The sequence below is a fragment of the Prunus dulcis genome, chromosome 4, assembly GCF_902201215.1.
Source record: "Prunus dulcis chromosome 4, ALMONDv2, whole genome shotgun sequence".
Classification (NCBI taxonomy): domain Eukaryota; kingdom Viridiplantae; phylum Streptophyta; class Magnoliopsida; order Rosales; family Rosaceae; genus Prunus; species Prunus dulcis.
Window position 1 is genome coordinate 12,991,208 of NC_047653.1, and position 15,927 is coordinate 13,007,134.

The 15,927-nt window shown below is 38.0% G+C and overlaps 3 protein-coding genes and 1 long non-coding RNA gene across 5 annotated transcripts; 1 reads left to right on the forward strand and 3 right to left on the reverse strand.

The window, feature by feature from the left end:
• Positions 1-265: 265 nt before the first annotated feature.
• On the forward strand, positions 266-5,550 carry LOC117625825 (putative multidrug resistance protein). Its single transcript, XM_034357392.1, has 7 exons — positions 266-448; positions 867-921; positions 1,034-1,221; positions 1,427-1,884; positions 1,976-2,516; positions 2,979-4,921; positions 5,020-5,550. The coding sequence occupies exons 1-7, from the start codon at positions 266-268 to the stop codon at positions 5,393-5,395; spliced, it is 3,744 nt and encodes a 1,247-aa protein (XP_034213283.1). The 3' UTR covers positions 5,396-5,550.
• Positions 5,551-6,142: 592 nt separating this feature from the next.
• Positions 6,143-7,058, reverse strand: LOC117625095 (protein NDR1-like). 2 transcript variants are annotated; one of them, XM_034356680.1, is made up of 2 exons: positions 6,346-7,058; positions 6,143-6,315 (listed from the first exon to the last, which is right to left on the reverse strand). In XM_034356680.1, exons 1-2 carry the CDS (start codon positions 6,962-6,964, stop codon positions 6,296-6,298), a joined length of 639 nt encoding a protein of 212 aa, XP_034212571.1. In that variant the 5' UTR covers positions 6,965-7,058; the 3' UTR covers positions 6,143-6,295. The 2 variants fall into 2 exon arrangements, with proteins under 2 accessions (XP_034212571.1, XP_034212572.1); XM_034356681.1 differs by having other exon boundaries at positions 6,143-6,294; positions 6,325-7,058.
• A 1,031-nt stretch (positions 7,059-8,089) lies between these two features.
• On the reverse strand, positions 8,090-10,071 carry LOC117625097. The gene is made up of 2 exons (XR_004585412.1): positions 9,957-10,071; positions 8,090-8,593 (listed from the first exon to the last, which is right to left on the reverse strand). It is a non-coding gene; the product is annotated as an uncharacterized LOC117625097 (long non-coding RNA).
• Positions 10,072-11,841: 1,770 nt separating this feature from the next.
• LOC117626491 (gibberellin 2-beta-dioxygenase 8-like) lies at positions 11,842-14,649 on the reverse strand. Its single transcript, XM_034358206.1, has 3 exons — positions 14,207-14,649; positions 12,211-12,532; positions 11,842-12,089 (listed from the first exon to the last, which is right to left on the reverse strand). The coding sequence occupies exons 1-3, from the start codon at positions 14,638-14,640 to the stop codon at positions 11,859-11,861; spliced, it is 987 nt and encodes a 328-aa protein (XP_034214097.1). The 5' UTR covers positions 14,641-14,649; the 3' UTR covers positions 11,842-11,858.
• Between the last annotated feature and the right edge of the window lie 1,278 nt (positions 14,650-15,927).

Consider the following 15,927-nt stretch of genomic DNA (forward strand, 5'->3'; position numbering starts at 1 on the left):
AACTCTGGCTTGCCTTCATTGCTTGCCAAGATACAAGATGAGATTGCCGGCTTGTTTATTTTAAAAAGAAAAAAACCCAATAATTGTAATTCACTCAATTTGCATAGCATCAGCAGAAGTGCATAAACAAGACAATATAACAGATAACAAGCTGCCGATATTCTGCCAAATTGAATTAATAAATTATTTTGTTGTTAAATAGGTGATGAAGTTGTATAAAGTCTAGAGCTTTGAAAGCTGTACATTCAAATCAATCCTCCAAGAAATGGGGCTCAAAAAAAGCATGTTTCGCTATGCAGACGGCACGGACAAGCTGTTGATGTTGTTTGGAACTTTAGGCAGCATTGGTGATGGACTGCAGAACCCTCTCATGATGTACATTCTCAGTGAGGTTATCAATTCTTATGGAAGTGCTAATGGAGGTTTGACAAATGCTGATGTAGACAAGGTAAGCATAGTACAATTTCTCAGTAATTCTGCAGTACAAGGCATTTTACCTGTTTTTGGTTGAAGAAAAATGGCACCCCTGACCCAATATGCTGCCACAGGCACATAATTTAACGTTAAAGAACTTGAATTTGATAATGAAAAGTAAGCTTTTCAATATATCAACAGGGTTAACTCAGAAATACTAACCCTCTGTCTGCTTCCCTCTCTCTGATTGTGGAGGAAAGAGAGAGAAACTTTTGAGAGCTAGAATAGGAGCATATAAGTTCAGAAACAGATCAAGCGGGGTTTGGTTTGGTCGGTCCAGGGATTTGTAAAACTATTGAGATTTTCTATGGCCTGGATAATTTGATTCTTGCGTCGTAATGTCTTTTGAGTATTTGCAGTGGACGTGCTAACTTTGATTTTCATTTTGCCAGTTTGCACTCAGGCTCTTCTATGTTGCCATTGGAGTTGGACTTGCAGCATTTGTTGGTACGTAAATTTTTCAGTTAATTTGTCTTGCATGTTTTCGGGAGAAGGAAAGCATTACAGATTTTGATAAGAACAGGAACCTGACCTATTTTCATGCTAACTACTTCTACAGAAGGGTTATGTTGGACACGAACTGCAGAGAGGCAGACTTCCAGAATGAGAATGGAATATCTGAAATCTGTTCTTAGACAAGAAGTTTCCTTCTTTGACACCCAGACTGCCGGTTCTTCAACAACATACCAAGTTATCTCAATCATCTCCTCTGATGCCAACGCAGTCCAAGTTGCCTTATGCGAGAAGGTTAGAGTTAATTTCATAAGAAATCCACCTAAAGATTAAAAGCAGTATCAAAAAAACATATCCTTGAGGGCTTCTCTTGGCTCAAATGAAGCATGGTCAGAATGCACATGAATTTGGTGATAAATTATCAGTTAAATGCAAGGAATTAACAGGCTTGTTTTCGTTCACATCCATTTAGCTAAATGTGTTCCTTTCCTTGATGTAGATACCTGACTGCCTGACATACATGTCAACTTTCTTCTTCTGCCACATATTTGCCTTCAGACTGTCATGGAGGTTGACGTTGGCTGCTATGCCGCTTTCAATCATGTTCATAGCTCCAGGACTTATATTTGGAAAGATTCTGATGGGCCTGGTAATGAAGGGGATTGAAGCTTATGGAGTTGCAGGGGGATTTGCCGAACAAGCAATTTCTTCAGTAAGAACTGTATATTCTTATGTTGGAGAAAATCAGACACTAAATAGGTTCAGCACTTCACTTCAGAAAGTTACTAAACTTGGAATCAAGGTAGGTCTTGTAAAGGGATTGCTGATGGGAAGCATGGGAATCATTTATATCGGTTGGGGGTTTCAGGCTTGGGTTGGCACTTATTTGGTTACTCAGAAAGGAGAAGATGGTGGGCATGTTTTTGTAGCCGGTTTCAATGTCCTCATGGGAGGCCTGTGAGTTAACTTTTTTCAAGAACTAATTATCGCTTACTGCCGCTGCATTGCGTTTCTATCTTGAACTTATAATTTATCATTGGTATTGCAGGAGTATTTTAAGTGCTCTCCCAAACTTGACTGCTATCACAGAGGCATTGGCAGCTACAACTCGAATTCTTGAAATGATTGATCGTGTTCCTAGTATCGACACTGAAGACAGAAAAGGGAAGGCTTTATCACATGTCAGAGGAGAAATAGAATTCCAAGACATTTACTTCAGTTACCCATCAAGACCTGAAACCTCAGTCTTACAAGGGTTGAATCTTAAGGTTCCAGCCGGTAAGAGTGTAGGTCTAGTTGGGGGCAGTGGTTCTGGCAAGTCAACAATCATTGCATTGCTTGAGAGATTTTATGACCCTATTGAAGGAGAAATACTCTTGGATGGACACAAAATTAGAAGACTTCAGGCAAAATGGTTGAGATCCCAAATGGGTCTGGTTAATCAGGAACCTGTTCTGTTTGCAACTTCCTTAAAAGAGAACATACTTTTTGGAAAGGAAGGAGCTTCAATGGAAGAAGTAATAAACGCAGCTAAAGCTGCAAATGCACATGACTTCATCGTTAAGTTACCAGACGGATATGAAACTCAAGTATGCTTTCTTCTACTATTTGGAATTTATTTTTGGCTTCCATGCTTGGCTTTCTTCTTTTTCTTATAAGGTCTCCAAGAAACATGCAACACTCAACTGAGAGTTAAAAATAGTTGTATGACATCAATGTTCTAAATTGCAAAAGTTGTTGGGATCCCAGTGCTATCATGATCTATTGTTTTAAAGCATGTACAAATTTACCTAAACAATCTGTTAGCCGAGATTTGGAACACGAGTGGAATTCAGTTGAACATGCCCTTTAGCCTCCATGACAGTCATCATGCTACAACAGTCTAACGACATTCAGTTGTAACTATTCTTATAATAACTTACCTGCCTAGGAAATGAATTAATTCAATTTTGAATTGTCTAATGTTGATTGTTTGAAAATAATTATGAACTTCTCAGATATTGTTCCTGTGATTTCTACTTACAAAAACATGATATTTGTGGTTTTCCCAGGCTGGTCAATTTGGGTTCCAACTTTCTGGCGGGCAAAAGCAGCGAATTGCTATAGCAAGAGCTCTGCTAAGGGATCCAAAAATCCTACTTCTTGATGAAGCAACTAGTGCACTGGATGCACAGTCTGAAAGAGTAGTGCAGGAGGCAATTGATCAGGCGTCAAAAGGGAGGACAACAATCATAATTGCCCACCGCCTTTCTACAATCCGAACAGCAAATTTGATTGTGGTTCTTCAAGCTGGGAAAGTAGTTGAATCAGGCTCACACAACAAGCTGATGCAAATGAAGGGGGAGCAGGGAGGTGAATACTTCAAGATGGTACAAACGCAGCAGATGGCAAGCCAAAATGAGGCTGCTGATGATTCCAATTCTCAATCATATGAAAAACCTCGCCGTAGGAGGAGCGTTACACCAAGCCCCATTAGTTACAGATCAACTTCTCCTTCTCCAGCGTTCATGTCTATGTCCATGGGGACACCCTACTCCTTCTCTGTCCAATATGATCCTGATGATGAAAGTGACGATGAAGACTTCAAGCGCCCAACTTATCCTCCTCCTTCACAATGGCGTTTGCTGAAAATGAATGCACCAGAATGGGGACAAGCCTTACTTGGATGCTTGGGTGCAATAGGTTCTGGGGCAGTACAACCTATAAATGCCTACTGTGTCGGATCACTTATATCGGTTTACTTCCTCCAGGACAAATCTGAAATTAAGTCCCAATCCAGGGTCTTGTCCCTTGTTTTCTTAGGCATTGGTGTTTTCAACTTCTTCACCAATCTCCTCCAACACTACAATTTTGCAATCATGGGAGAAAAGTTGACCACAAGGGTAAGAGAGCAACTACTTGAAAAGCTGATGACTTTTGAGATTGGGTGGTATGATCAAGATGAGAACACAAGTGCAGCCATTTGTGCAAGGTTAGCCACCGAAGTAAACATGGTTCGATCTCTTGTTGGGGACAGGATGTCATTGTTGGTCCAAGCAGTTTTCGGGGCCACCTTTGCTTATGCAGTAGGACTTGTGCTGACATGGAGGCTAGCCCTTGTGATGATAGCAGTGCAGCCAATAGTCATTGGGAGCTTTTATGCAAGGAGTATCTTAATGAAGAGTATGGGAGAAAAAGCCCGAAAAGCTCAAAAGCAAGGAAGCCAATTGGCAAGCGAAGCCGTCATCAACCACAGAACTATAACTGCCTTTTCTTCTCAGAAAAGAATTTTGGGGCTGTTTAGTGCAACCTTGAAAGGTCCTAAGAAGGAGAGTATCAAACAGTCCTATGTTTCGGGTGCTGGCTTGTTTAGCTCCCAATTCTTCAACACTGCTGCTACAGCTTTAGCTTACTGGTATGGTGGGAGGCTACTGGTGCTGGAGGAGATAACTCCAAAGCATCTATTTCAGGCTTTTTTGATACTTCTATTTACCGCTTATATCATTGCAGAAGCTGGAAGCATGACTTCTGATATATCTAAAGGAAACAGTGCCATTCAATCGGTGTTTGCCATTTTAGATAGGAAAAGTGAGATCGATCCGGATAACAAATGGGGACTGGAAATTAAGAGGAGGATAAAGGGTCGTGTCGAGTTCAGAAATGTTTTCTTTTCATATCCAACAAGACCTGACCAGATGATACTGAAAGGACTGAGCCTCAGAATTGATGCAGGCAAGACAGTGGCACTAGTTGGGCAGAGTGGTTCTGGAAAATCCACCATTATTGGGCTCATTGAGAGGTTTTATGATCCAAAGAAGGGATCAGTCTGTATAGATGAACAGGATATTAAAAACTATAACTTGAGAATGTTGAGGTCACATATAGCATTGGTTAGTCAGGAGCCTACCCTGTTTGCTGGAACTGTCCGTGAAAATATTGCATACGGTAAAGAGAACGCAAAAGAATCTGAGATCAAGAGGGCTGCAGTTCTGGCCAATGCTCATGACTTCATAAGGTATGAAATTACAGTTGACAAGTTAGACACCAAAAAGATTACGCTTATTTGCAGCTTCACAATATGCTAACATTTCTGTCTTTTTCTAAATTTTGCAGTGGAATGGATAATGGTTATGATACATATTGTGGAGAGAGAGGAGTTCAGCTATCAGGAGGTCAGAAACAAAGGATTGCAATAGCTCGGGCAATACTGAAGAACCCGTCAATCCTCCTACTGGATGAGGCTACCAGCGCGCTTGATAGCGTGTCGGAGAAGGCAGTTCAAGAAGCGCTCGAGAAGATGATGGTCAGTAGAACATGTATAGTCATTGCTCACCGGCTATCCACGATACAAAAGGCCAACTCCATTGCTGTGATCAAGAATGGTAAGGTTGCAGAACAAGGTTCACATAATGAATTGATTTCCTTGGGACGCAACGGAGCATACTACTCTCTGATAAAACTACAGACTGGTAGTTCACCTCCCAGGTAAAAACCAGAGAAATGGTGACCAAACGTTAAGGATGTTGCATATGATATGTAGATTGGTTTTGAATTAGTTACATGAATTTTTGTCAATATGAGAAGGAATTTGTATTTAGGTTGCTTTTTACATGGAAGATGGATATGATTTAGGCTTTGCTCATATTTTCTGAATTTTATAGTTATGTTAAAGCCATTTGCAGCACAGTGGTAAGCTGGGATTTTACCTTGGTTCTTGGTTTAGTTTTGAATAATTGGGAAACAAGAAAATTCTCATTCAAAAATTCAAGATGGTAGATGAAAATCAGCAAGGAGATGAGATCATAAATGAGAATCATGAGATTGAATTGCCATTTAAACCCTAAAATTTGTGTAAAGTGGAGCACTTAATGTCTGGCCTTTACAGCATGGAAATCTGATTCCCAGAACATCATAAGTTGATATCTTGTTGAAATCTAGCCACGTTCTTTCTTGTTATGTAGGACCAACCCACTTTAACAAAGTTTATCAAAGAAAACAGCAGGAATTTTTCAAAGCTATATCTTGTTTATTGGAATACCACTCCGCTTTCAAAGGCGATATGTTGGCATCATTATTTTCCAGCCAATTCATTTTCCCACCCGAGTCGTGTATCGAGTCGTATCGGAAATTGCCACCACAGTTCATTAACTCCAGGAACAAAAATGAATGAAAAACACATCAAAATGTGATGAAAAACAACAAAATTCAAAATATTAGATAATTCAGACAAGCCAAATAAATAGCCACCAAAAATTTGAAATTCCATTTCAATATTCTGGTACAAAAAGTTAGCACCAATTTCTTCCTTCCTAAGTTAAAAAAAGAACAGAAAAATAATAATCAAAAATAAAAAATAACACTGAAATGCAGTTCAGTCATTGGAGCAAAATCACAAATTGAGCAAAATCATTGAGCAAAATCACAAATTGAGCAAAATCAAGACCAACAAATTGGCAAAAAGCCCCACCTGCCCAAGAAGGCACTTAATCATCTGATGATCTGGTGCAGCAGAGAGCTTGATATCCTTCTTGTTCTTGGGGTTGACGTAACCCCCAGAGTCGTTGACCACCACATCTGCCCCAACCATCAACCTGCGCCTCTTGGTCCTCCAGAACATGATCTTGAACCTCACAGCGGTGACCAAATCCACCCTGAAATGCACAGTCCCATTAGAGTAGGTTGCATGGGAGACAACTGTCCAGTTGAGCTCCTTGGGCTCCCCAACCGCAGACTTTGTGGCCTTCTTCTGATGCCCCTGGTAGAAGCTGGGCACAACAGCAGTAGCTATGGGCTTAGTGGCGTTGGGCAGAGTGAAATTGAGGTTGATGGCATCGTAGTAAATTCCCTTGTCCTTGTTGCCGTTCTCCAGCCTGAGGGTGACGTAAAGGGTCTTGTTTGTGGTGTCGTTTAGGGTCTTGTTGAGGGCAGGAATGTATAATGAGCGGACTTTGCAGGTGGGTTTTGAGGTGCGAAGGCTGAGCCACATGAAGAGGGCTGTGAGGCCAAGAGTGAAGATGAAGCTGAAGCAGCACCGGCAGCAGCCGCCTGATTCTGCCATTTTTTGATCTCCCAAGGAAAAATTGATGTAAATAAAAGGTTCAAGCTTTAGAGAAAAACAGAGTGAAAGGAGATGATTGGAGAGTGTGTGTGTGTCGGGCAATTATTAAGTACTGGAAATTTATTATATTATTAATATTCCTTGGTGAGTGGTTGTGTATGTTTGTATTTATTTCTTTAAAAAATTATTTTTTGGTACGTGTTTTGGTTTTTGTGTGCATTGACTTGAGTTTGTCTGAGTCTTCGACGGTAAAACCATATGAACTTTCTTGGAGGCGTGTGGGCCTCTTTCTCCAATGGACTAGCTTGCTGTAGGGTGTACCTCGGACGAATTGGATTGGATGGTCAACTCAATCCTAACTCATCCTTCACAATTTTGGGTTTGGTTTCGACTTTGGGTGTGGTTTCTAATTTGGTTCTCAAGGCAAGTTTGGGTTGATTTGGGTTGGGTTTGAATTGCCAATTTTATTGTGGAGAGGGTTGGGTTGGATTGATTTTTGTTTTAACTCGTACCCAAATTTTTTATGATTGAGTTATGCAGTTCAATTGGATTAACTTAAAATTAAACTTATTTTTAAGTTTTGGTTCCAACGTAATTGTTTATAATTTTTTGAATTCAAGATCCGCTTATTTTTAAAACAACCCAACCCACTCTAATCGAATTAAACGATTCAGTTGGATTAATCCGAAATTGTGCCCACTTCTAGCAGAGACTGCAATGAGGAGTTATAACCAGAGTTCAATCGGGCAATACCTCAATGCCAATCCGAAAACTAATCGTGTTGAGTTTGAGGTCAGGTTGAGTTTGGGTAGGTTTTACCTAGTTCTAACCCACCTAAAAGTCATGTTGGATCCCCGAGTTGCAAGCTCCGGCAACTTCCTAGACATCGCTCGGAACCTCCTCTTTTAAATTCACTGGGAAAAGACCTTATGCACTTTCTTCGTTATTAAATTATATTTTAAAACCTACTATCACTTTCCTTTTTCGTTTTTGTGCTCCTTTTTTTTTTTGGTCAATGAACCCAACAAACATACATATAAAATATGCAAAGTCGCGGATGTTGAGGGAATCCTATGTTGTGCTGGCGATCAGAATCTTGCATGTGAACACATCAAACTAATTATATATTACACCAAACAAAAAATAAGTATTTATAACAACTCTTTTCCTGGTTCCTTCAATAACATGAAATGGTGGATGAGGTTATCAGAAACAAGGGTTTGGGAACATGCTACACTTATAAAATGTACTATCAAGGAGAAAAATATTGCATATTCATATGGAAAAATAAAAAATAACGGGCTATGACGATGTCTTTCAAAGTAGGGGGTACCTTGTCCTTGGCTACTACATTATTCCACAACTGATTTATAAGATCAAGCCTTTGATGGCATGCTTGCTTCAGCCTCCTTCTGACCTTTTTCCTCCTCAAACTTATTTATAGCCACTTGCAATTCATCTGTGCCTCCAACAGCTCTCATGGTGTAGAAGTATACTCCAAAGACAAAAGCTGACAGCCCCCCAGCAACTATAGCATTCTTCGTTTTAGGTGCAAGGCTCCTATATCCTGAAATCCCAGACATCTCTACCAGCAAAATTCTGCAGCAAGTTCTGATTTATGCTTTCAGTCTGCAAACACAAAAATAAAAATATAAAACAAGACTCCATAGAGTGGTTGAAGGATACTGTCCAGGTTGAAGAAAATAAATTCGACTGCGTTTTGAAAGAAAGTTACTTTCCAGGTTGAAGAAGACTCCATAGAGTAGTTAAAGAAGACGCCATAGAGTAGTGTTTTATGTTTTTGGATAACTTTGGAATGAAGGCTCGGACAAACAATTAAAAGGGCAGAGAAAATATATGTACAACAAATATGGAAAAGCAGGAGCACATTACATACAGCACTGCTGTAACAACAGCCCAGAGTACCCCATTTTAATCCACTTCCAATAAGAGACCAAAAACAACCATTCAAGATTGAAGGGGCACAAATAATTATCCACATCAAGAACATTGAAACACGACTTTAAATTACTACAAGAAAACTGTCATATAGATTCCTAACTTTGAGCATAAGCAGAACTATTACAATCAGACAAAGTGATTTTATATTCTAAGAGAAATGATAATGAAGTGTAAGATATGTTGATAAGATGATTACCACTAGTATATTTGTGTTGCATAAATATATCCATCACCACCAGTATCTTTGCGTCGCAACGCCATACAAATTTCCTCTACTATTTACTTTTGCTTCTTCCATTTTATGCCAAAGGGATGCCCATTCTTAGAGTTTCTCCTAATCTGATGGCGATACCTTCTTTTCTTTTTTCTTTGTTTTGTTATATATGGAAACTGAAATGTTTCTATTTCTTGCTAAAAGGTTGATGAAAGTTGTTTGATTTATTAGAGGAAAAAAAATCAAGGAAGAGAATATGTGTATCTAAATCATCCAAAGTCTAGTTTTAACTACAAGTGAAACTCTCCTAGCAAAACAAGAATGAGAAAAGTACAAGGCCGTTTGAAGAATACCTAAGTTTTCAAATTCACCAATCTTTTTGCCATTTTACTAACTCATTCTTTTATGGAAACAGAAAACATTAACCCCCATAGATTTTTCAAAGCATATGCCCCTTCTCTCTCAACTTCACAAAATTGTGTATTTCTAAAAATTCCAACAATCTCAAACTTAAAGACAGCAGCATAATTCATCGTGCCTATAGTCAGAGTTACTTTCAGTTAACAAAGCAATAAAATTTTGGAAATCGGGATTGAAACCTTCACTTTCAATACCAAAGCTCCAATTTTTCAAAGAAATAAGGGAAAAGTTTTCTAACAAGACTGATTTCCCATTTCCAAAATTCCTTCAATTTCATCAAAGCACAATATTCCGAGTACCAGTTAAGCTTGCCAAACTCCATTCCTCCAATTATTTATGATAAAAGTTGAAATCAAAACACAAGTGGAGCGAGAAAGAGAGACAGAGAGAGCATACCTGAAAATCAAATCAACTGAGACGGAGAGAGGATTCTGTTCTACTGTTTTTCTTTAGGTCGTTTCATTTGTATTGAGTTGTATTCCCGATTTGGGCTTATGATCTTTAAGCCGGATTGTTCATTTTTGTTGTTGAGTTACAGTTTGGGCCCGGTTCAGTTCCTCATCTTTGGGCTTTGTAAAAATGTATTTTCTTCTGGAAAAAAAACACATAGAAAAGAGGGGCTTCTGTAAACAAATTACAATGAGGAGATTCAATCCAACAGTCCAATAATGACTCTGCTGGATTGAACGGTTATTAAGTACCCTATTATTATACCCCTTATAATAACCCTTCATTCTAGTCTCCCTCTAAAAAAGGGTGGATTTTTTATTTTAACAAATAAAAAAATGTGCTTCTAAGAGCATTTCCAGCAGCTAAGGCTGGACTAGGGCTGGGGGGGGGTTTGGGCAAAAAAATGGTTTCCAGCAACAAAATCCAGCCCGGGCAAATGGTGGGACCCAGCAGACTGGGCTGGCCCGAGGGCAAGACTGGCCCGAGTGCTGGCCCGAGGGCAAGGCAGTTTTTTTTTTTTTTTTCTCTATACCTTAAGTAAATGTCTTTGTCCTTTTACTTTTATTTATTTTTATATTACTCCATTTACTTAAGTTTACAATGTAAATAAGGAAGTACCCCCTATTTGGATTCAAATAAAAATACTAGAAAATCAAATTCCCATTAAATCAAAATATGAAAAATCGGTTTTAGTGCAAAATACGATTTTAGCTAAAAATGATGGCTCATTAAGTCAATATATACTTCATATTAAAATTTCATAAAATCAAGTTTTCTTATTTGATGTGTAAGGAATAAAAGCAGCCAAAAATTATCTTGAGAAAATGATTATTCCAAAAAATTATTTTTCATACTTAGTCAATATTGCACATCTGCTACAAAAATTCTGGGTTCGCCAATGTCTATAAATACCAACCAATACTCTTCACTTTTAACACCAAATCCTCATACTTTTTTTTTTCCTATAAATACCAACCAATACAACTAATAAAATAAAATCTTATCCGAAAATATTATCCAATATGAATAGTATTGACACGTAGAAACCAAAAAATCTTATCCGAAAATATTATCCAAATTAATTGTTTAAGTAAAAAAAGTTGTGAAAAAAACAAAAAAATGAATAGTATTTGCCATGGCAAGCCCCAACTGCTGGAAACACATTTTACTGGAGGGAGCTAGGGGCAGCCACTATTCACGTGAATAGTGTCTGCCCTAGGGCTAATCTTGCCATGGCAAGAGGCAACTGGTGGAAATGCTCTAATTCCACGAGAAAGTCTTGAGTGAGTCTCTCATGCGGCAGCTCGCTCACAAATAATAAAAATCAATTGAGGCCCAAATGGCGTCGATTTTTTTATGAGAGAGCTACCGCATAAGAACACCTCACACACAAGCTCTGGCATAGAACAGACATGGAACAAATCAAGGTCTAACAATCCTAATGGGCACCAAAAAAAAATATTTAAAATTAGCTCACATATACAAAATATATATATTTATTTATTTCTCCTAGAGCGAGCTAGTATCAATCATTGCAAGCCGCTTGTTGCCAAGTTGATACGTGATTCGCTTTGGTTTTAAAAAAAACTGAATGTAACTTATCAATAAAAAGTCATAGTTTATAGAAAGATGTTTTCAATTTGAAAGCCACTACCAAGTCCAAGCGATATTGTTTTCATCTTAACCATTTAGGTTCATACAGTGGGCTGTGTTAGGCCCGATCGATGAACCTTTGAGTATAAGATTTTAACCCAAAATGCATCGATAATACACCAACACATAATTATAATTGTCTAGTTTTACATTTCAAGTACACATGCATTTTCCTGCATTTTTTAAACATCTTTTTCAAAGGAGAAATCTTGAGAGCCCTACTTTCTCACCAATTTCCTGAACGTCAATTTGAGTTTGCTGTTTATATTCCCTCAACGTGAACTGCCTATAAAGTGCTGGCTTACCGCAGCTCTTGATGACCACATCGTAGGAAGGACAGTAGAAGTAGGCCACAGAAAACCTCTCAACTTTTTGGCTGGTAACCACTCGGTGCTTGATGCTTTTGTAAATGCCATTGCTCAAGGCCTACGAACATATCATATAAAAATATGACCAGATTATACACATGGTATAAGGATATCCTTGTAAGAAACATGTGCGTGAATACAAAACAAAACAAAATTCCAAGTAATTCAAGGAATATTACCTCAAAGAAGTCCCCAATGTTGACAATCAGGGCTTCAGGATTAGGTTTCACACCCAACCATCTTCCATCTTTATATATTTCGAGACCTCCAACTTGGTCCTGGTACACTATGGTTAGGAAATCAGTATCAGTGTGAGAGATGAGGCCATACACTTGGGAAGAAAATGGACATGGAGCATATCGATTTAATCGAAGATAACTTGTTCTCGCCGGACAGTTCTCTTCGAAATAAATGGGTTTGATTCCCAAAGGCTGTGCCAGAATTTCAGCTAAGCTTCTAGCCAAACCAGACACAGTCTTCACGAATGCTTCAATTGTTGACCTGCGCAGACAGAATCGATACCAGAGGCAAATATTGAACAAGAAAAAAAAAATAGATTAATAAATTTATTTAGTGTGGTTCTCTTGGAATAAGAATTTGGCATATCTACTTAAAATTGTCACATGACCTCACCTCTTAAAGAAACTTGAAATCATCATTTTTTTAATTAAAGATTTTGGTTTCGTTTCAACCTAATCTAAACTACAAGGGTATGATTGCATGTTTCTAAATTACATGGATGAAACCGAAAACCCTAGAAAATTACAAGGGCGAAAATCGTATTCCAGCCTATATAAAATTACATGGATGCCAGCTAAATTTGCCTCCATTTTTGTAAAAAATTGGTCTTGGGTGTTATGTTGATCACTTGAAAACTAGGACTATATATGAATTGGAAATTAAAGTTTATAGCATCCCTACAAAACATTCAATTGTGGCATTTTGTCTTGTTCCCACAAAACCAAATAGATGGCTCAGTTTGTTTTGTGAATGACTTGTGGAATCGTGCAAAGACGATCAAAACAAAAGGAACCAAAAGCCTGTCGGCCCGTGCATGCATGTTGCGTAGCCAGCCCCGCCCCCCCCTCAAAAACACTTGCAAGTTACAAGTTCTCCTTTAACTACGTGGCAACCAGCCTGTCGGCCCGTGCAACCCCCCCCCCCCCCCCAAACACACACTTGCAAGTTACAAGTTCTCCTTTAACTACGTGGCAACCATGCATGCGATGAAGACTGGTCTAGTCACGTGGTGCACCATGCATGCAGGGCCAGATATCATATACTATACATACTCAAAAACATACTATATATATCAATATTCTTCATTCCAAAAATAGACATAATCAGAAATATCTAAGACTAAAAAAGGAAATATCTAAGACCTATAGTCACCAAAAAAGGAAATATCTGTGATCTAACCAGAAAAACAAAAGAAAAACATAAATATCTAAGAAGGTGATGACAGATAGCCTTGAGCATATAATAATAATAAGGGTTATTCATCGAAATGATCTCCTAATTACTACTCCAGTTTCATTGATCCATGAACTAAATTTTTCATTTCAATAGTCCTCTAACGCTCCATTTAGTACGGTTCTACTAGCAAAATCTATCAATTGTTCCGTGAAATTTAGGACTGCAAATCCTGATTTTAAAGATGAGAGAAGGCTAACCATGTTTATTTTGTCACATGTCCATTTAAGAAGCTATCAAATTTCTTCTCAAATAAGACAAAAATGAATGTAGCTAAGAAAGCAATAAGGATCCACATAATTGGGGTCATATCCGGGATTAGGCGAGGATATCTATACATAAGATTTCGGTTGTCAGTCTAACCTCTTAGGTCAAAATCGGTAAAAAAACCTACAAGTTATAATCCTCAAAAGAATATATGCAACACAATCAGGAGCACAGTCATCAATCTTTAATTGTATAAGGCATATGATCATCTAAAATCATTAAGGTTTGTAGTTAATATTTCAAGTCTTATGATGTCGTATTTAGAATTCGTATTCGAAAGATAATTGAATGGAGGTTTGAACATACCAGGTACAATATCAGTGATTCTTTTCTTCTTGTAAACATAAGATTGTGCATATATTTTTGCTTGTCCTTTCTTGGAAAAGGTATCAAAACTAGTGAAAATGAAATCATACAAGTATAAGTAGGACGTACCTAAGGCTCTTGTGCTCAGTACTCATTGTTGGAATTTCTGTGGTAGATATATGAAAGGCTTCTGACCATGAGAACTGCTTCAAACAAGTAGCTTCTGGGTTACCCCAACGGTAACTATTGGCAGATAAATTCAAAAGATTATTTTCAACTTTTTTCGGAAAAGGCTGACGAAATAGCCTCTTTTGCTCATATTGCATGTTGTTTACAACTTCCTGTGAAACCCCATGATTCACAACTTGAAAGAAACCCCATTGGCTTGCAGCTTGAGCAACTTCATGCACAATCTTTTCTCTCTCTGTATGCCCAAAATTTAGATTGTTAAGATCGATCACAGGCAGCTCACATTGGTCAACATCAGAAAGCTTATCATGATAACGGGTGGGATTTTGCAAGAGGGTCTTGCAGGTTCCTTGAAATGGAGGCTCAAAATCCATAAGGACTGCCTTGGATTGGAGAGCGCTTAGACCCTGAGAATTTGCAAAATTCTGAACCCAACAATAATAAAATGTAGGGAATATGCATCATATTCAAACTTATAAGAAAATTACCTATTCAGGCATGAAGAAATTTAATGTTTTAATATGCAAGGCATCAGTCAACAGGTTTTACAGTCTTCCTACATCACCGTTGCTTTCGAAACATAGAGTGAAAAATCCACTAAAGAGAGTAATGTAAAAAAGAATTATCCTTGCAATACATTAGTTAATTAGATTTAAAACTGTATGATCATATAAATTGTGCATGTTTTTATCACAAAACACTCTTGAAGGTCACGAAACTATCATGTTGCGTTTGTTATTTTTTGTCATTAATGATCCTTAACCGTGCTCATAAGTAGTCCATTTTTCCTCCAAAAGTATGTTAAATTGCTGGCATGACACTCATATGAAGTTCACATATCCAATGATATCCCATCACACAGATTAAATATTAAAAACCAAAACAAAAAAACCATCACCTCCATCTCACCCCGCCCCCAACCACCGCCACACCCCCTCCTCTTGCCTCCCCCTCTCTGCCTCTCTCTCTATCGCTCTCTCTCTCTTTCTCTCGTTAATCCCATAATACCCTGTTCTAGGGCTACTATTATAATTACTTAATTAATATTAGATTAGCAATTGAAATTTACCAGGATTCATTCATCTTCTAGGATTCTCATAGGTCGATAAAAACTTGTGAACCTTGGAAATTGAATTTTATTGGCTTTTAAAAAAGAAATAATAATCATGCACTGAGGAGTTGAAGCTTTGTGCGTGAACCTCGTGATCCTCCAGGTTGTTTTGGCTGTACAAGTGATAAGAGTTTGATATTATTATTCATTCTCTCAATACCCTACCCTACTGGAGGGTAGAGAGAGAGAGAGAGAGAGAGAGAGAGAGAGGGTGTGGCAGTGCATGCGGTATCTTTTTTAAAAATAATTTTTTGTCTAATTTATGTGGCGTGATATCATTGAATATGTGAATTTCATATATGTCATATCAGCAATTAACAGACTTTTAAATAAAATGGAACGGCAGAGAATACTTATATGCACGGTTGTTAACTTTGAGGACTGTTACTAACACACACAAAAAACCCCAACCTGCTAATTTCATTAACTTTAAAAACGTTTTGTGATAAAAACCAAACTGTGCAGATGAATACTATCTGCTAGATAAAGAGACATGAAAAATGATAGCAATTAAATGGCTAAATCTTTTTTGTTTTAAAAATAAGATATT

Excerpts from the sequence above, each read along its gene's own strand:
- LOC117626491 (XM_034358206.1), bottom strand. The coding sequence starts at position 14,640 with ATGGATTTTGAGCCTCCATTTCAAGGAACCTGCAAGACCCTCTTGCAA. Across the intron at positions 12,533-14,206 it reads ACTGAGCACAAGAGCCTTAG|GTCAACAATTGAAGCATTCG; the intron begins GTACGTCCTACT and ends CTGTCTGCGCAG. Across the intron at positions 12,090-12,210 it reads ACATTGGGGACTTCTTTGAG|GCCTTGAGCAATGGCATTTA; the intron begins GTAATATTCCTT and ends ATATGTTCGTAG.
- LOC117625095 (XM_034356680.1), bottom strand. The coding sequence starts at position 6,964 with ATGGCAGAATCAGGCGGCTGCTGCCGGTGCTGCTTCAGCTTCATCTTC. Across the intron at positions 6,316-6,345 it reads TTTTGCCAATTTGTTGGTCT|TGATTTTGCTCAATTTGTGA; the intron begins TGATTTTGCTCA and ends GATTTTGCTCAA.
- LOC117625825 (XM_034357392.1), top strand. The coding sequence starts at position 266 with ATGGGGCTCAAAAAAAGCATGTTTCGCTATGCAGACGGCACGGACAAG. Across the intron at positions 922-1,033 it reads TGGACTTGCAGCATTTGTTG|AAGGGTTATGTTGGACACGA; the intron begins GTACGTAAATTT and ends CTACTTCTACAG. Across the intron at positions 2,517-2,978 it reads CAGACGGATATGAAACTCAA|GCTGGTCAATTTGGGTTCCA; the intron begins GTATGCTTTCTT and ends TGGTTTTCCCAG.